Source organism: Sinocyclocheilus rhinocerous, unplaced genomic scaffold, assembly GCF_001515625.1.
Source record: "Sinocyclocheilus rhinocerous isolate Xijiao unplaced genomic scaffold, SAMN03320098_v1.1 scaffold212, whole genome shotgun sequence".
NCBI classification, from domain to species: domain Eukaryota; kingdom Metazoa; phylum Chordata; class Actinopteri; order Cypriniformes; family Cyprinidae; genus Sinocyclocheilus; species Sinocyclocheilus rhinocerous.
This window is the reverse complement of record NW_015638742.1, coordinates 778140-799024: the sequence shown is the minus strand read 5'-3', so window position 1 is coordinate 799024 and position 20885 is coordinate 778140. Positions and strand designations below refer to the sequence as shown.

Here is a 20885-nt window from a genome sequence, read left to right as displayed (position 1 = left end):
GATATTGCGCAGCTCACACATCCAGGAGCAAAGAAACTTGTCAACGCTGCCCCACGACTTTTATTAATAACAGTTAAAATACTGAATCGCTACGTTATATTTTCCAGCAACAAGAGGATAAAATTGCTATTTTTGAAGTAAACTCACTCTAAGAAGAGAAACGCACAGACGCACACACACGCAACTTTCATCTCCCTCTCTCGAACTGGCAATATTTCAGAAAAGGGTTTAGCGATTTGTAATTATTGGGGGTACTAGCCCTCCTCAATGTCTACGGTGGTTATTGCCCTGATCAGACATGACAATAGCCTATGCTGTGGCACTATCGTGCAGTCAGTAATGATATGACGTTAGAAAACTTTAGCGATTTTTTGCAAACATTTCTTTGAGTAACATGACCGTAATATGAACTCACGATTGAATGCAACATAAAACAAATGATTACTTTTCATTAAAATCTTTATTAATGCCAAAAATGCTTACATTTATTTCTTTTTGTTCGCTCAGGCAGCCATGTTGCCGCTGAAGCCGGTTTACGCGGAGATAATTCATACCCCTTCGTTTGAAGTGTGGTCCCGAAAAATCTTCGTTTGAAGGTCTATCTGGCCCTTCCCCTACCCCTTCAGGTGAACGCGCGAAACGGAGGGGTAGGGGAAAGGGAAAGGGGAAGGGCTAAGGGGTAGAATTGGGATTGGGCCTAGGTCTCATTTACTAATAATAACTGCACAGATTACTCACATTTATACACACAGGAGAAAACATTCGGCCTAAACCCCAACACATGCATATGCACATGCATTTATTCCTAACCATGTTGTAATGTTAATGAATTTGGAGTATTCTAAATGAGCAACCGCATACCCAAAGTTAGTAATCTGCATAGAACATATCTAAATCTCTGTGTAAGGGCTTTTCCCGCAAAATCTTTCCTTTACAGCCGTAGAGCAAACATGATGTTCTCTAAAGACACATTCTGGCCTGAAAGCAGATGCATGAAGACCCTTCGAGCAATTTGCGTACCATCCTCAAAATAAGTACAAAACAACACAATCACCTCTTATGGAGATCTAGAATACAGGTACTTGCATACCAATCAGGGATGTCAATTTTCGATCATTTCCATGATCGATCGTCGTTTAAATTAACGATCAATTAATCGTTAACTTTAATGCAGCAAAATGCGTCTATTGCAGCAGCACGCAGTCACCGGCATGACAGGACGTGCAAAAGCCACTCAACCCCCCCCTTTCTCACCCGAATTAAAGGGGTTTTAGTCTGAATAAAATGCTAGTAGCAGGATTGTAAGATGAAAAGATGTGATTATGATCATTTGATAAAAATGAAGAGAGTGTGCCGTACGTTTGAGATCATTTTACTTTGTTGATTGTTTCCTATCCCGACACGGAGACCGCTGAACGCGCCTATTTAAATGGTTTCGTGGTGCTCGTTATTGTATTTTAAAACACTATAGCAATGTTTTCAACTGACATTATGGCATCACATTAAAAGCTTAATTTGTAATTATGAGTGAATGATGATGCATTTATATACCGTCACTCACAGCCCCTCGCACGTGTTTTGCGCACGAGCCACACGCAGCCCAAAATTAAACTGCTTAATTGACCATCGATAGCTTTAATCGATTGCATCTCTTATCGACAATTAATCGATCATTGATTAATCGTTGACATCCCTAATATCAATATAAAAAAAAGATTATCTAAACATGTTTACAAGGCCACAGGAGTATGTCATTTTTGCTTATGTGTGGTTTCAGCTGTCTATACATTTTTTGTTAATTTATAATACTTTTCATTATGAAAGTTATTGATAAATAACAAATTGTTTGTGACAACACTTGTGGACAGATTTCACACACAAATTTGTGAGTATGCACCCATTTCTTTGCCTTTTTTCCTAAAGAACATTACAGAGATTTGACAGGAAGTGGGAGAGAAAGTGGGTGATGGGATTGGAAAGGTCCATGAGATGGGACTCAAACTCAAGTTGGCTAAAGTGCTTCCCACCACACTACTGGTGCCAATGAGACTTGTTATTCTTATTTAATTTGCATTTTACCTCATACATTGAAAATGTTTACATTGACATTAATCATCTAATTATTTATCTTATTCTGAATAAGACAATATTATGATTAAGGTGTTTACACGAGTTGCTTTTAGAATATTCCTTTTTATGTTCCCGTTGTTCCCCATGTTATAGTACATAGATCGATTAATGGCACACGTCATTCCATCCCCACGCGACGCCATCCGACGCTCCCTCCAGAATTTCACATATCAACATACAGTTTGTCTTCGTTATGGTTAGGGATGGGTACCGAAACCCGGTATTTAATCGGTCCCAGGGCTAAATTATGAAAGACCGGAGTATCGATAAGCTCTGACGTTAACGGTTCTGCTATCGGTACTGGAGAAATTAATAAAACACACATACATTTATTATTGCTATATATACACATTATCTTGCAAATTCTATCTCACCAGAGTCGGCAGCTGTTTTTCAAACATTTGTCTATGATGCATTTTTGCTATTCCCAATTCAGAAGCGAGAGGAGCTTCAGCACGTGCAAAATGAAAGCCCTGTTTAATTATGATAGAAGAGAGAACTAAACATTCAAACATCTGCTTACACTTTAGGCCTGTGGCGGTTTTAAGCTAATTTATTTTTTTTAATTTTGATTTTGATTTCTAAGGATTATACAAAAGACATGAGGTAAAGCTATTAAAAACTAGATGCATTTCGTCTTGCGCAACTTCGGCTTTACTGACAAGATGCGCATTAAATATCGCATGCGATTTATCGTGCAGCCCTAATATATATATATATAAAACAAAAAGTACAGATAAGAATACTGTTAAAGTACCGAATCGATAAGCAGTATCGGTAAGAGTAGTAATACCGTTAAAACCTTAACGATACCCATCCCTAGTTATGGTAGCATATACAGCAGTGGTCTCAGTTCCTGGAGGTCCACAGCTCTGCAGGGTTTAGCTCCAATCAGCTCCAATTCACACCTGCTTGGAAGTTTCTAGTAATCCTGATTACCCTGATTAGCTGGATTAGGTGTGTTTGATTAGGGTTGGAGCTAAACTGTGCAGAGCTGTGGCCCTCCAGGAATTGAGTTTGAGACCAATGATATACACAGGGTTTGAAATTAACACCAGCCAACCCGCCAAATGCGGGTAAAAATCAGCTGTGGTGGGTAACGCTGTCAAATCACTAGCCAATTTGGCGGGTTACTTTTCGTAAGTTATGTTCACTCATTAATTTCTTGGGGAAGTTCATGCAAGCCAAATCTGCACAGGTTTAGCAAGTATATTGCAAAAAACAAACAAAACACACCTACAGAGGCACGCATACGCGCCGTGAAAGTCTGGTTAGACCAACACAGGCTTTAGTGCGCGTGCGCGTGCGCATTTAGGGTGCTTTCACACTAGCACTTTTGGTGCATACCCGGGTTCGATTGACGTCAGGGTTCGGTACGTTTGGATGATGTGAACGCGGTCTTCCGAACTCTGGTGCGCACCCGCGAACCATACCCGAGTCCGCTTAAAAAGGATGGTCCGGGGTACGGTTCAAGTGAACTCCGGTACGCTTCGCTGCTGATGTGAACGCAATTGTACCAAATCACGGAAGTGAACTGCTATTAATGATGTAATATTTAATAAAAATGTGTTTCACTCACTTTTTTGACGAGCGTGACTGACGCAGTGCAAGCAGAGAGCTGTATATCTCATTTCTGTTCACCTTCAGAGTACTTTAGAGCATTTGCAGTACATTCGTAAGGCAGACGTAAGTGCCGTTATGTACTGAAGCTTTGGAAACAAAACCAACGGTTCAAAAACATAAATATAAAATTGAATAGAGCCTTGTTACGCATTTTGCCATCTTCTCCTGCACCATCGTTACTAAGCAATGGGGTAAACAGCTGCTGGCTTGATGATGCAAACGAACCGCAGCTCGGACCCAAATAATATAATGTGTACACAGTCCAGTGGGGGCATGGGGAGGGGGGAGCAATCGAACTCTGGTTCGGACCAAGCAATCGAACGCATTTAGAGTGCGATCTTTCACTGCATGATTCAGTCTATTAATATGCATTAAGAATGATCACGTAATTCAAGATAAGGGGGCAGAAAATGTATATATTCATATAGTTATATCAATTCATATAGTTAATCAATATCACAGGAAGCGTGCAGTTTTTCTTAAAAAATCAGCATGGTTACAAAATATGATATTGATTTTATACAACAGTTCAATAAACAATAAGTTAATATCAAGAGACTTACGTATTAGACACCATATTGGCTGTTTTTGCGCTATTTCGCCAACAGAAAACATTCCAAACACAGCCACAGCACGGTTTTGCGTCTCTGAGCAATATGACCTTGTTTCGTTACTGAATGAATCACCTGTTTAAATGATTCGATTCGAAATGGTTCAATCGCAATGACTCACTTAACAGTGACTTGCTGCCATCTACTGGCGGTTTTAATGTCACATTTAAAGTATCTTTTCATTATTTCAATAATTTCAAATATCAGTATTCAACATTTCATGTTTAAAATATCAAAACATTACTTATGCATTTGTAACTGCAGGCTAAAGCATGCAGGCTAAATTCCATGTCCCCCTAAGCTGCATTAACGTGTAAATGCATCTAAATGCCACTTCATATTCAACTTCTGCAAAGATGAATTTTATTGATACTGATTTCATTTGTTTAGTAACAGCCTAAATGTATTATTATTATAATTGACTGATTAAATGTAAGAATTTGACTTAAAAGGTTATGCACATTTTTTTGTCAATATCGCACACCCCTAGTACTGACACAAAATGATTTGCAATGGTCACTTAGTCACGCCCAGTGTAGACAGCCTCAAACTGTTGGTTTATTTCAGTCTCTCTCTTTTTTTTTTTGGCTAGTAGAAGTTATGAATGGCCGGTAACTTAATTTAGTAGCCAAATTGGCTGGTGAGTGAAAAAGTTAATTTCAATCCCTGGATATACAGTTTTGGGTGTTTCATTTTTACGTTTCAAGTGCAGTTATTGTCATGCTACGTGCAAACTAATGACTTTGGATACAAATACACCAGCAACAGTCCTCCTCTGCCCTTTCATTCGGCAACATTTCGTTCATACCCCCATGACAAACTCGGAGGTACTGGATGAGAGTGTGAAGTAAGGATTGGTGGGAGAGAGTTGTTTTAATGGAATTTTTTGTTTGTGATCAAACGGTTGACCACTGCCGTGTGTTCATCCTGTCGCAAAATGCGGCGAAAAGTCCTACACAACGTTAATAGTGTGATTAAGGTGTACTTAATTCGATTTGTGTTTACTTCGAGTATGACTTTAGCCAGATTAGTAAACACTAATGAATGAAAACATATGGAGTATTCCACAAATTAAGACATGTGGAGTATTCCTATTTTAGTCTAGGGCTGCCACTAACGACTTTTTATTTTGATTAATCTATCGACTAATTTATCGATTAATCTAAACGATTAATTTCCCACAAAAACAAAAATCAACAATTTTACTTATATTTTATATATCCAAATATTTTCCAATATCCAATATTTTATTAAACCAAATGAAATCCAAATTTTTATGAAATCCTTTTTTTAAAACAAAAGTAAAGTGCAACATAGAGTGCAAGAAGCAAGTGTCCATCTCATAGTCCAAATCACTGAAATCAAAGTTCAGTATTATGGTGTAAGAATGACAACAAATCCACATGTTCTAGTCTACTGGTAATAAAAATAGATGTAAGTGAACAATAGATTTTAAAATGACTTAAAATACATATATAATAGCAATGAGGCAATAATAATTAGTTCAAATAAAGTATCAAAAGCAAGAAATCATATGGTTTTTTTTAGGGATGCACCGGTATCGGGCCCGATACTGAGCTCCTGTACTCGTACTCGTACTCGTTAAAATGCCCCGATACCAAACGCCGATACCACGCAGCATGTGATAAGCGCCATATTCAGACAATGAAACACAGGCAACAGAGCAACAGACAGCAGAATGGAGTCAAGGATGTCTACTACGAAGTATATATGCAATGAATATAACGTTAAACATTCAGTATTAACGCCTGTATTTTGGTTTCTGTACCCAATATTTAAAAAATGTACAAATGCAATAAAAATATTGGTATCGGTACTCTGTATCGGCAAGCGCCAAAAATAAAAGTATAGGTATCGGGCGAGTACTGGAAAAAGTGGTATCGGTGCATCCCTAGTTTTATCTCTAAACAATAGAGCTAAGGGGGAAGTTGTGGCCTAATGGTTAGAGAGTCGGACTCGTAACCCAAAGGTTGCGGGTTCGAGTCTCGTACCGGCAGGGATTGTAGGTGGGGGGAGTGAATGTACAGTGCTCTCTCCCACCTTCAATACCACGACTGAGGTGCCCTTGAGTAAGGCACCGAACCCCCAACTGCTCCCCGGGCACAGCAGCATAAATGGCTGCCCACTGCCGGGTGTGTGTTCACGGTGTGCGTGTTCACTGCTGTGTGTGTGCACTTTGGATGGGTTAAACGCAGGACACTAATTCCTAGTATGGTAACCATACTTGGCCACATGTCACGTCACTTTAATGTACATAATAATATTTAATATTGACCATGCACCATTTAATTCAAAAGTCCACTTAATCTTTAATATTTGGCCATTTCTTTATGACTGAAATGCTATAGCCACTGTAATTAAAAGAATATGTGGACATCAAAATGTGTAAACTCAGAGTTACAAATGACAAATTTGTACAAATCTGATGTTGCACATGTTGCGTTCCCAGATGAACGTTATAATAAACCCAAACAACATTCAGAGATGGAGTTTGAGACGCTCCACAAATGTTAATGATAACAGTTCCTGTGGCGCTAATGTGAAAGAAGCCGCTTGTGTGACGCACGTACTTAACCTACACGCATGTAAATAATTAAAGCGCATATACTGTATTAGAACGGCATTGCATATAATTATTTAATTAAATCGTAGCGTTTGTGAATTCACAATTATGTTTAATTATGATTTTTAAATGGGTTTATATAAATATATCATGCAGCCTTGGGAAACAGTCTAATGTGTTTTATGGATTCGCGTCCGTGAAATGCGCCACTTCCGGTATTTTGCCGGTTAGTCGACGCAAGCAAAATGAAGTCGAGGATTTTTAAAAATCGAATAGTCGAATAAAATCGAAGAATCGCGACAGCCCTATTTTAGTCGCATTATTGAAGTGCAGTAAAGACATGTACACACTTTAATCACATTATTACCGTAGTGTAGGACTTTTCGCCGCATTTTGAGATAGGATACACACACGGCAGTGGTCAACCGTTTGACGGCAAACAAAAGAATGTATAGCATGACAAAATAATTAACTGCACTTGAAGCTTTCAGTAAATTAAAAATGAAACACCCAAAACTGTATATGGCATCATAACGAAGACGAACTATATGTTTATACGTGAAATTCTGGAGGGGACGTCAATGAGTAATAACACCCGAGTTCAGTTTGTACTAGAGGCTTATGATACAGCTGATACACATGTTAAAAGTGCAAGTGCAGGTGGTTTGAGAGGAACTGACTTTGGCTGAGAGTTGTGCAGACAGGGGAGCAGAGGGAATTGTGTGGAGAGCATCCCGAGGGATGACGGTCACTGTTTGTTGGAAAACCACTTCAGACACAGGAGACTGTGGCCTCTTTAACACTGCAAAAAAAAATTCAAATATTAACTTCATTTTCACTGTACTATACAACGCAGAAACCTGATACATGTAATTTGTAATCCATTTATTTAATTTAAATGGCCTGAATACCTGCTGTTGCCTTCCTTCCTCCTTTCACAGGAGCTTTAGTTGTCAGTGCAGAGATCTCAAACTCATCTTGAGGCATCTTTGCCACCTTCTCCAAAAAAAGCTTCTCAAGGGCTTGAGCCATCAGAACAATGTCATCTCCTGGCTGAAACCACACACACACACACAAAAAAATTGAAACCAAATGCTGCATATCAAATCTTCAATTCTTAGCAACATTACATAAAACAACAGCAGTCCTCACCCGATTGTACACGTAACAGTTTGTGAACATGTTGTTGAAGTCTTCTATACACTCCATTGCCTTCCAGTAGTAATTGTTTTCAAGACGCTTTTTAATGGTGCTCAAGTCCATAGGGTTCTTGATGATTGCATAATAATCCTAAATGAAGTGGAAATATTGAAATCACCAATAACCTTGAGCAAGCACAAAAATTAATAAAGGTTTGTACCTACAAACTGTGTAATCAGTAAAATAGCTTTAAATGACAGAGCACGCTGAGACTTACTGGCAAATGGAGTCCGACTGCATCCACAGGCTGTCTGAAAGGCCAGGAGAATTGATGTCTCCACAGGGACTTAATCACCACTTTTTCTAGATACTGCAACTGATTGGTGAGGCGCCCAGGCTTTTTGGGGTTCTTGAACTGGGGGGGAGGGGGATTCCCATTCTGTGGGGGTTTCACATCAGACATGGTCTGAGCCGTTCCAGGAAGTGGTGACCAGTATGGAAAGGGCTTTTGCAACTAAACCTAGGCAGCTCAGTGAGCATTACACACCCACTGTCTGTGCCACTGTAAACAGGGAGAGCAGTGTCAACATCCTCATGCCATTCTGCACTGCCGTTTATTATTTTTAGGCAAATCAGAAAAAGCAGCAGATTTGAGCACACGCAGTCCTTTCATGACAAGTGTAAATGCAAGTGTAATAGCTTTTTAGAAATACACACATGCTGTGTAAATTTCTAGTTAATGACATACTGCACTGTAGTCCTCAGGACTACTGCAGGTTTCATGCGGTATGCACTGCCCTCTACTGCCTAATAAATGAACACTACAACGCTTTTCAGCTCCACTCCCAACAAAAGGCATCTTTTTAAGTTGAAAATACAGTATCTGAAATAACTCACCCAAGATAACCTTCAAAAAATAAATAAAAAAATTAACAGATATGTGGAAGGAAACTTGCCGGCTAAAAAGTCTGAATATGCTGACCTTTCTTTCCTTCTAAAAACAAAATGATAGCATAATATACTGAGAACTTGTCCAGCACATTAAAACTAGACCATTGCTGTTTAGATGAAAACTGCCAATGTGACATTTTTCAGACTAATCTAAAATGAACTTAAAATAAAAACAAAAAGCAGAAACTGATATTACTTCGTTTCTACCAATTATTTGTTTCAAGGCAAAACTTTAAATGTATCCCCAATTTATATGCACAACACTTACCTATTTAAACTGAGGTTTCTAGATTCAAGTTACTCATTAGATCAATAAAAAACAAACACTCTTACTTTCAAAATTTGGACAGTGAAAACATGCTCAAAAGTCACAGAACTCCTTTAAATTGTCTCTGAAGCTCTCAAGCTTTATTTAGCTAACGTTACAGAGGTTATCCTCCATCACACTTACCCCAAACTAAAAGGTCATCGTCCTGCTCAAGTAAAATAGTATTTTTCCTCATACAAAAAACATTTACAAATTATATTGATCATTATGTGTACTTTATTTAAATTAAAAAAAAGAAATCACTGTACAAGAATCCTATGAACTTACAAAATTTATTTACACAGGAAAAACAATTAAAAAAAAAAAGGTTAAAATGGTATTTTATTTTTTTGTAAGCTATATAAAACACTTAGTTTCACACTGGTTTGCTTATGATTGGGAAGGGAACCTTTTTGTTTTTGGAGGGGAGAAGGGAATGTTGTCCATCATCGATAAAGTCCACTTTAAAGATGAAGATTCGTGTTTATTTTCTTTTTTTACACCTACAAGTTTAACATGTTCACAATTTGTTTATACAAACGTATCGACGTTGTGACAATTTATTCTCGTTTGTTGTGGACAAACACGTGCCAATTTGTCAAATTACAGACTGCACATGGGAAGAATGACATTCATCTAACGTTACTCAGAACAAAAAGAAGCTTTGTAGGTCAACAAAACATACGAGCAATTTAATATTGAACTAGAAAAAGCTCCCTATACTTAAGGGGTGCAATATATACCATACGTTGCGTTTATATGCAAGATATATTTGTTCCTTTACACATTCCAGGGCCATGCGTTATCCCGACGACCTCTTATGGATGACGCAACACTAACTTCCGGCTCAACATTACTGCTACCTGAAGTGTCGCCTTTGCTTAAATAATCAGTTTTAGGGACAAGCGTAAAACACACTACAGATAATTAGAGACTGGTTTACATGAATCCCATGAATAATCGTGTTAGCAAGCCTCGAGCCACAAAATGGCGCCGGCTAGCTTTAGCAAAGCTAGCCACACATCACCCCGCCCCGTCAGATGCTGACATTGAGCTCAGTTAACAGTCCCTCCCCTAACCATTACGCCAGCTAAATGAAGCTAGCTCAACCTGGATCCAAAATTTTACCTTTCCGTCTCGGGAACGACAAAGAAAGTTTAAACTGCCGAACTGAGACAGACGATGCAGCGCAGGATGAGCTCTGCTGGAAAACTTCACCAACCGAAGGATCTTGTTGATGCTTTGCGCCCGAAAAACCCTCTTTGAAAACGACGTGAAGATTTTTGAGCTTAGTTTTCAACGCCAACAGAACAAATTAACATCATATACATGAATACGTTTGAAATAACACGGTTTCTTTGAATGGTCAGTCATCAATGCCGGATGTCTCTCACGGCAACCGCCTGGTATTTATACCCTCCTGCTGAAAGCGCCCAATCCCATTGGACAAGAACCCCTCACGTGCTCCCTTCTTCCCCCTCGCTGCTTTAATAACGAGAAAATATTCCTTTAAAACGTATCGCATCGAAACCTCCCTATGTTTTATACCCTAAACAACTCCGAAACGCTGTTTTACAATTAAACCTGTTTATTTTTTTACGACGGCGAACGAACTCCTATAAGAAACAGACGCGTACGTCAAGAGTATTTTTTTAAAAGTGCGACATTACTGCTCTCCGGACATCACATGACCATTCTAGAACATTCTGTCGATCGCTATAGCTCGATTCCCTTCTTTAGTGTCTGTTAAATTATTACATCGTGGCTCTTTTCCGTGGCTTTGGTTGTCAGCTTCTGGCGAGTGTTGGACATCGGTCATCCCTGCAGCTTGAAATATCTCACAAAGAGAACTATGATATGATAGAGCACTGAGCAATGCTGAAGGGAGACTATTGGAAGGGAGGCGAACGCAAACTAATGCGCATGCGCACTTTCTTGACAGGGATTGGCTTCTCAGTTGACACCGTACTCATCTTTTGTGTAAACGCCGTACAACCTTCATTAAACCTCTTCAAGCAAGCTTCATCAGTGTTTTAAACACAACCCAAGACGAATACATAGAAAGAGGGAGAAAATATAACAAAATAAATAAACATGTTTTTTAATCAAAAAATGGAGCAAGAAAATCTCTGTGCATTATACTTTCTATGATTGAAAATCCGCGTTTTTATATATAAACGTTTTATAATAAAACTATATAAAATACAAGTTTTCTCCAAAATGAACATTTTGTTATCATTTACCCATGTTGATGCAATCCTGTTTCCTTTTTGTCTTCTGTGAAACACAAAAGGGGATTTTAGGCAGTATGACAGCCTCAGTCACCATTCACTTTCATTAATGTTTTATCCGTACAACGAAAGGACATGGTGACTGAGTCACTCTAACTAACAATTCCTTTTATATTCTACGAAAGAAATAAAAATCATACGGATTTCGAGCAACATAAAGGTGAAGACAATTTTCATTTTGGTCTATCTATCTCTTTATTCCGTTTCACTTATTCGGCAACAACATTTGAAACAAACTTTCCACAAGAGGGCACCATAAGCCCTATTTTGAATGGAAAACGCGTTTACTGTTATGTTTTCTTCCTTACAGTGCGGCTATACAAAACTTACAAAATAACCACATGTATTTTTAAATAGGCTTACACGTGTAATTGCACATTTAGCCTACTTAAAGGAATGGATTAGCAGTGTTCTCTGCTTAACTTTGCTTTTATAAATATTTAGAGAGAGCTATATGACATAACTTATGTCATACATGTTGATTCATGTTGTCATGTTTGTTTTTTATTCTCATTTTTGTCTTTAAGGCAACTAAGTAGCCGTACATAAACATCCCCTGTATTTGCTCATACATCAGATGAAAGGCTTCGTCATGCCATGTGGCTCCAAGGTCAAGAGTTCAGAACCCGACATTCCACAGGGTCACTTATGAGAAAGTGTTATTCAGGAAAACATTTTCACAACTATGGATAAAGAGAGATATGGCCATGATGGGAGAAGAGATGTATGTATTCATGCAGCTGTTATGTACACTCTTAAAAAAATGCTGGGCTGTTTTAACCCAACTTTGGGTCAAATATGGACTAACCCAGCTGTTGGGTTAAATTTTTAAAATTAAATTTTAAACCCAAAACTTGGGTTAGTCCATATTTGACCCAAAATTGGATTAAAACAGCCCAGCATTTTTTAGAGTGTATGTAGAAGATATGGTAAGCCCTTTCATTATTAAATGCAGTATCATCAGAGTATATTGCTAAGCACTATAAGCCAGATGTATTGCAATAAAAAAAAAAATATTGTTAACACTTTACAATAAGGTCACATTAGTTAATGTTAATGAATGCATTAACTACCATTAACAATGAGCAACATTTGTTTCAGTATTTAATTGATAAAAGATGGTTAATAAATATAATAATAATAAAACGGCTGTTGTTTTTTGCATTAGGGCCATTAAATAATTTTAATAGATACAAAATGTTATTTTAATAATTCATTAGTAAATGTTGAAACTAACATTAACTAAGATTAACAAATGCTTTGGAAATATTTTTCATTGTTAGTTTATGTGAACTTATGTGGTTAACTAATGTTAACAAATAGGACCTTTTTGTCAAGTGTTACCAAATTCTCTATTGTTTTACAGATGGTTTTCTTTATAATTTTACAAATGTCCTTCATTTTTTTTTAAGAAAAACAATTTAATTCAAAGGGTTTGACAAAAATCATAAATGCAAGCAAAACAAAGGAAATCAAAGAATTAGAGCAGAGATTCACGTTCAGGACTAGATTTCGTTGCATCTTCCTCCCCGTCTGTGCAGATGCTTTGAGGCCTGGTTCTGAGGCATACATATGCATGAGAAGTGAAAAATGACATGAAGCCTCTGAGTACATCTTCATTGACACTCAAAAGCAGCATATCAATGTTTTCAAGACAGCAAGAAGCTCCAAAACAAAGTTTTCTATCTTGCAAGGGTGCTGTCTCATTAGTGGCAAATCATGACTCTGACATTTACACTGTAAGCAGTGGTAAAGCATTTCCATTTCCTTTAGAACAGAGTGGAACATTTCAGTCAGACAACATGAGTCTGTTTGTTCGGGAAAACAAGCCAGGAGAGGAGGCAGAGGCAGAAAAAAAAAAATGCAAATGCAAATCAAAAGTAAACAAATATATCCTGCAAAAACAAACAGACACAAATATGCATCCATACAAAGGATGTTCTCTAGGATGTTTGCTTATGTTTTAAACTAAACTAAGCATATCTGACCAAATGCAATTGCAAATGGAAAACATCACAACCAATGCTTGCGTATGTATTTTGGACCAGCTTGATGGCCACTTCTTTTATAGCAGTTAATTATTGAATGTATTCAACACGTGCTCAGTCAAAAAGAATCAAAATTAAAGAAACATAAAACAGCACACTGTTTTATCTGCTCTCATATAACTTTAATATAATACAACCCAAACAATGCCTTTTTGTCAGGCAGTGCAAACAACAACAAGACCTTGCTTGGGTTGAAACATTGCAAATGCAATAAGTTAATTATTGATTGCCAGTGGGTTATTAATTAGTTAATCCCACAATCAAGTTCTTGTTAGTAAATGTTTAAGGCCCAAAAGCCAGTTTTTGGTCCAGAAAGAGATTAGTGTCTAAGGAAAGGCCAGTCTAAAATCAGGTCAGCATGCTCTTTGCCTTGAATCAAATCAGTTGGCAATGACAGACTGATACTGCTATCGCTAAAACATTTAACAGATAAGACACACACTACAGAAGATCTGATGTACTACTATATCTATAGAAATGATTAAAATTTCACTTACGATTTCACCCCTATTTCATGTTGAGTCATGACAGATTTCCATGTCTTAAATTGCTTCACATCAGGAAAATGCTGATTTAATTTAAATGTATAAGAAGGAATAAATGCAGATGAGGTGTTTCAGATATAGAATCTAAATTTTGTATTTTTTTTGTCCCCTGACTGTAGATACTTCTGAGGGTTGTGGAACCACATATTGAGATGAATGTAGGTCTCTTGGATGGTACTTGGTGTAGATGACATTGAGACATCTTAGATTAGATTATGATTGAGGTCATACTCTTTATGGTAAGTGTTTATTGTACATTGGGGTGAGGTGAAGCATCCCACACATGGAGCATTTGCCGGGGCTTACAAAATAATAAAGTAAAAATTGTACAGTAATCAACCTAATAATGAAGTTCATTAAAATGTCATTGCTTAACAGAACAGGAATACATTTAAATATAAATAAATAATAATCGGAAGTTCATAAACTTTTTGAATGTATTAATTATGTCTTAAAAATGTTACTTGTTCATGTTATTAATGCATGTGAATATTTTAGCTTTGACAATGCTGGGCACTTTTTATTTCATTTTATTAATAATTGTATTTTAATCTAATAAATAGTTAATAACATGTATTTAAATTTTTTTTTAGTCTGTACAGTTTGTGTGGAGTAACTCAAACTCTATTTTTAAATGGGCTCCTGGGGATTCTTGAAAATGTTGCTAGAATTAAGAGCCACAAAAGACATTTTCCAAAGCTTAAAAGTTAAGAAGAGTGCGAGTTTGCCTCTTTCTGTTTTAATAATGTATAAAGTAATGTTAATGTGGAAGTATTATCATGTTTATTTATTCTGTCCTATACACCGTGACCCTTCCAAATAATAGAAAGAGACATTTTCAGCATTACGTCTTAGCATAAAATAGGTAAAAGCTTGTTTGTGCAGATGCTGGGTGGGCGCCAAAATAGCTATATGTTGTGTCAGATAGAACAAGACGCATGTAAAACCGCATTGTTCTAACACTAAGCTTTATCATAATTGTATGACCTCATAATAATCCTCTAATGAAGAGGAATGGGCTATATGAAGAAAACTTCATGGAATGTGCTATACGTGAAAATAAGTGGAAATAAAGGAAATATTGTGTTTAAAAAAATGTTAAAATGTTGAAGAGAATTTGTCACTAGTAAAAGCAAAGAAAAACACAAAACTTTTAAAACAGAATTTTTAAAACTCAACTACCTATCATTTTTATATAGCTAGCAATAATTTTATAATAATATTGTTATAATGTTTATAAAATACATTTTATATTATATTAATAAATATTATTGTTACTATGTTATTATTGTTACAACAACAACAACAACACCAAAAAACAACAACAACAATAATAATTTTTTGAAGTAAACTCAAGTGTCATGACTGTGGAAGTTGATGGGCTTTCAAGCCTACTTCATCCTCTCATTTGTCTTGATAGATGTAAATCGCAGCCTCCTCCCACTGGCCCCTCCCACTGAAATACACACAGACACACAGAAAGCGGGAGAGGTATTTAAAACTTTTTGAGATCTGTCACAGAGTTTGTCATCCCGAAAACCGTGGCGTTTGTCGCACGATTAATTACCATACTGACAGAAGATTTTGCTCTGGTCCTTTACTTGATCAGCCGAAGGAAACGTTACAGCGTGAACTCCCTAAGAAAGTTTTCTTCAGCATTACTGAAGATTCGCTGGTATGTCACTTTGTTTCTGTCTTTGCTTTTTTTGTGACGTGTAAATTGTCTTAGGATTGTTGCAAGTCCAGTTTATGGTTCTTGTAAGAAATGTAGTTGTATATAGCATGTTTACAGTCGCATGCAAACTCCATAGACTCGCATGCACGTTTCACAACACGTTGAGTCTTGCGACGTGATAAAACTAGAACGCATCCATTATGATCAATGAAGCTGATGTCTACAATGCAAAGTGACGTTCTTCAAGTGCATGTAAAGATATAAAGCCCATTAGAGTTCATAAGTGACTGTAAGATGTTCATGTTCGTTTTTTAAAACTGAACTATAGAGTTTTTAAGTATGCATAATGTCTTGTCTGCAGATGTTGTGATTTGGTCATGAGCTGTGAAACTTGAGGTAGCCTACTTGTGGTGCCTTCTGACAGCTGAACTGCAATGTGAAATATATCTGCAGAAAAAAATATATTCACTCTATTTTTCTCCATTAACATGAAGCCCAACTCTTTTTTTTAGGATGAGTGGACTGCCCTGCACAGGAATTTAATTTAATCAAATTAATGTACATAGTTCACATAACACTGGAGGTGCTTGTGAAATTCTCAAACAGGCCAGTAAGTATTAGATATTACACCTTTGGGAATAGTGTTGTCTAATAAAATATAAAGTTCAAGTGACTGCTATGAAACAGAAAATACTCATATGATGTCTTGTGTCATTGAGTGATAATTTGGCTTAGTGCATTCTTTAGATAAGGTTCTTCAGTGGGATTAACAGCAGAGAAGTTCACGTTAATTATGTTAATTGTCTTCAGTGGACGTACAGTTCTAGACCAGTGGTTGTTATCTGGTGGACTGGACCCTAAAATGTGTTGTAAGTCTGTTCTGATAAGGTCACAGACATCAGGGAAAGCAATGCAAATAATCAAATGCACATAACATACTTAGTTTGACATTGTACGTCAACTTTTAAAAGAGAAGACAAAACGCTTCCCATATCTTTTGTTGTTGGCAGCTAATGCTGTGCAACAGATGAAATTCTACAATATTTTGGTACAAATCCATTTGTTATTTGATTGAAGAGGTTAAACTAGACAGGTGCCAGCATTAACAGGACCTAAAACTATAAATCAATCAATAAGTCAAACATTTCAGTGTTTGATTTTAAGGACATTTTTGTTTAGTTGTGTACGATAAACAGTTTTGGGACTGTGTTGGGTTTTAATGTCCAAAATAAAATCAGTCCTGAAGCAAAATCACTGGTATAGACTGCAAAAAAAAAAAATAAATAAATAAAATAAAATAAAATCTATTCTGCATTACCTGGACTGTCAGATTGTTTGTTTGTCTTTTTTTAAGTAACTAAAGTATTGCTTAAGTTTGATTGTACGTCTTTTCTTATCATTTTAAGTCCTCCCAAAAGTGTGCATCAGCATAGCTTATTAAAATCTGTCTAAGCGTAAAGCAGAGGATGTCCTTATTACTCTAGTTATCATGCTGTGTTCGGTTGCAAAAGAGACAGTTTTCATATTCTCAGTTTGTCAAAATGGCTTAATATAATATTTTATATAACCTAATCCTTAACCTATTCATGTGTTTACTAGTTACACATTTATAAAAGTAATGTCTTTAGTTGAGACTGTAAGTCTCTTTGGCTGATCTCCTCAGGGGGATTTGTTCTGGGTCCTGGTCAGGCTTTTCATGCCTTTTAGACATTAGATGATCCCTGCAAGTGTCTTACGCGAGAAAACGAGGGTTACTGGGTAGTGAATTCCATGGAAAAAGCTAGTCTGAGCTCTTGAAAGTACTTTTACCTAAAGTGACTTCTCATACAGTGATTATTGTTGTGCAGATGAGGTGAGGAGTGAAGGTGGTTTCACGAGGACAACAGACTTGTGAGTGTTATCTGATTCAAGACCCCTGTGACATGTTGATTCAGGTCCTCAGGGTTAGCGATCACTCACTCTCAGCTTATTACTCTCTAAAAAGATAGAGGGAGACAGAGGAAGTTCAGTGCTTTTTGGAGGGAACTAAATTCACTGCACATAGCAGAGGAATTCCATGGAAAAAGCTAGTCTGAGCTCTTGAAAGTACTTTTACCTAAAGTGACTTCTCATACAGTGATTATTGTTGTGCAGATGAGGTGAGGAGTGAAGGTGGTTTCACGAGGACAACAGACTTGTGAGTGTTATCTGATTCAAGACCCCTGTGACATGTTGATTCAGGTCCTCAGGGTTAGCGATCACTCACTCTCAGCTTATTACTTTCTAAAAAGATAGAGGGAGACAGAGGAAGTTCAGTGCTTTTTGGAGGGAACTAAATTCACTGCACATAAGCAGAGAAGATTAACACAAGATTATGTATTTTAATGAATTTCACTACCTTTTTCATCTTCTTTTCAGTCTTTATCACATTGGCGTTCTGCGAGTAGTAGTCACTGATGATTCATAACTAGAGGTGTATGAGTAAAAATTGCATGTTGATGCAAGTGTATGTGCATAACTTTGCATGCTCTGATGTGACTCACAAATAACAGTTCACACACAGAGATGTGCAGATGTTCCACTCAAGTGTGTGTGTGTGTGAGTGTGCAATGTGGTCTTAGCGGCCCTGAGGTGTGATTTAGTGTGTGTTTGTGTGCATGCTGTGTGAATGAACGCGTCCGGTGCTAAAGATGAGAAATTGGCCCAGTGAGTCGAGTAGATTGATCAATCTGTATCACTGTTGGAGGTTGTGGTTTTGTTTGAGTGCAGCTGGCCACTTCATGTCCCCAGTGTGTCACTGTTTGACACGTGGCTACGCTTGCAGCCAACACGGAGAGGATCCATTTGGGCCGACGAGCAGGTCTTCCATTATAAACATGTCAAAGAGGCCCCCGTCACCGTTCACTTACTCAAATGGGAAACCACACTCTGTTTAGACTGAATGACTCAATCCAAATAAGATTCATTAGCAGTCAAAAGGCCCATGTTACACTTCACTATATGGGTTTCAGGAGGCCTCTACTACCAAAGTGGCCCTAGATGATGTGCTTACAGGTACCCACATTTTCATAAGTACTCATGCCATGTTTCTTGGCTGGAACAATGTAGGCTGGAGTGAGTTGTGTTTTATTTATACATGGCTAGAAATAGTTGTGGTGTGTTATTCTCTAGAGGTCATGCTGTATTTGGTCTGTCCTCTCATGCTGCGATGGTTTTCAGAAGGACATGGCCAAACATACCGTAAAGACTCCATGGAATTAAAAATCGGAGTTTTATGACTTTTAGTCCATGTGTGTTAACTTTGATGTTGTCTCTTTTAAAAATAAAAGTTCTTTTTTTGGCAGGGACCTTTAACATCCATAGAACTTTTCCATTGCACAAAAGAGGGGTGTGCGATTTTTATCATCTGCGATAATATCATAATTGCTGTTTTAATGATATGCGAGCTGGCATTATTGAGTATGTCACTCATTTTGCAAAAAATATAAATGAAACACATCTTGAAAGTCCAAAATACTTTATGCTTTAGGAAGCCTATAAGAATGCATTTAAAATGCTCTGTTATTTAAGAGTTCTGAAAGTTAAAACATATTCCTGCATGGATTTGTTTTTTATGTTTATATAGTTAAGTAATATCACACAAGCCGTTTTCCTAAATATTAGTGCATCAGTGCAACACTGCGGTGTTTAATTCATGAATGAATCTGTTTTTGAACAAATCATTTTAATCCATGATTCAATAACCCGCTTGTAAAGACAGCAACTTGCTTTGTTTCTAAGTTAATCATTAATCTTTTGAATTAATCATTTGTTTGAATGATTCAAAGAATTCCTCATTAAAGGATAGTTCACCCAAAAATGAAAATTCTTTCATTAATTACTCACCCTCATGTCGTTCCAAACCTGTAAGACCTTTGTTCATCTTCGGAACACAAATTAAGATATTTTTGATGCATTCTGAGAGCTCTCTGACCCTCCCATAGACAGCAAGGATCCTTACACGATCAAGGCTCAGAAACGTAGCAAGGAGATCGTTAAAATAATCCATGTGACATCAATGGTTCAACTGTAATTTTACGAAGCTACAAGAATACTTTTTGTGTATGCAAAGAAAACAAAAATAACAACTTTATTCAACAATTTGTCTCCTCCGCGTCACCCTATAGTGCCATTTTGGAGAGTATCACATACGTCAGTGGTTCTCAAAGTGTGGGGCGCGCCCGCCAGGGGGGCGCGGGCCATCAGCAGAAAAATTAAAAAAATATAAAACCTTAAACAGTCAAAGGAAGTAACTTAGGGAGATGGATCGGTTTGTGAAAGGGAAGAGAAAAGCCATAGATGAAGTCGCACAGACCCAGGCAGGTGCTGGTCATTCAAAAGCTAAATGCAGAAAATATGACGAGGCATATCTTGCTCTCGGCTTCACTCACCGTGTCTATACCGGACACTATAGTTTATCGCGTCGCGCTGCAACAGCTCTACACTGGACCAAAGCACAAAGCAACCGTTGCAAATCATTTTAACTTTGTGTCAGTACATCATAAACAGAACAAGGCATCAGTTTAATGTCTGGGTTTTGTCGCGTCCATCTAGTGTAGACAGCGTCACTGATTATAATAAGTTCCACACTTCAAATTCAAGTCCTTTATATGTGCTATATGTGTTAGTCAAAACATCAGTGCATAATGATTTAAAACACATTTTAACATAAAATGTAACTTTAGATTAATGAAAAAAGTTGACTTTTTAAAAGTGTACTTAAATGTGTACCCTTTCAGTCGGTCACTCCCGACGTGACGTCTCCGTTCCCTCCTTCAGGGAACGAGGGTTACCATACGTAACCGAGACGTTATTCTCTCTATGCTATTTTTCAATGTTTCAAGTGATGAAACATGTTTTTTTTTTCCCTGTAGGTTTTTTTTTTAATTAAAAAAGCATTCATTTTTCATAATGTTTAGTGAAATTATTTGGTAGTCTGAGGTGGGATGGGGATTCGGGAAA

The 20885-nt window shown here is 37.3% G+C and overlaps 2 protein-coding genes across 3 annotated transcripts in view; one reads left to right on the top strand and one right to left on the bottom strand.

The window, feature by feature from the left end:
- The window catches only part of LOC107749988 (bromodomain testis-specific protein-like), a 21336-nt gene extending 10240 nt beyond the window's left edge, over positions 1-11096 (bottom strand). Inside the window, exons 1-5 of the mRNA XM_016565233.1 lie at positions 10475-11096; positions 8366-8650; positions 8101-8238; positions 7860-8001; positions 7629-7750 (exon numbers count right to left, since the gene is read on the bottom strand). Coding sequence (XP_016420719.1) covers positions 7629-7750; positions 7860-8001; positions 8101-8238; positions 8366-8551 — 588 coding nt within the window. The 5' untranslated portion in view covers positions 8552-8650; positions 10475-11096. The remainder of the gene's footprint in view (positions 1-7628; positions 7751-7859; positions 8002-8100; positions 8239-8365; positions 8651-10474) is intronic.
- Positions 11097-15654: 4558 nt separating this feature from the next.
- tgfbr3 (transforming growth factor, beta receptor III) overlaps positions 15655-20885 on the top strand; it is a 139716-nt gene continuing 134485 nt past the window's right edge. Inside the window, exons 1-2 of one of the 2 annotated variants that reach the window (XM_016565226.1) lie at positions 15655-15721; positions 15840-15905. The gene's annotated coding sequence lies outside the window, so the exon portion shown is untranslated. The other variant, XM_016565225.1, reaches the window with a different exon arrangement.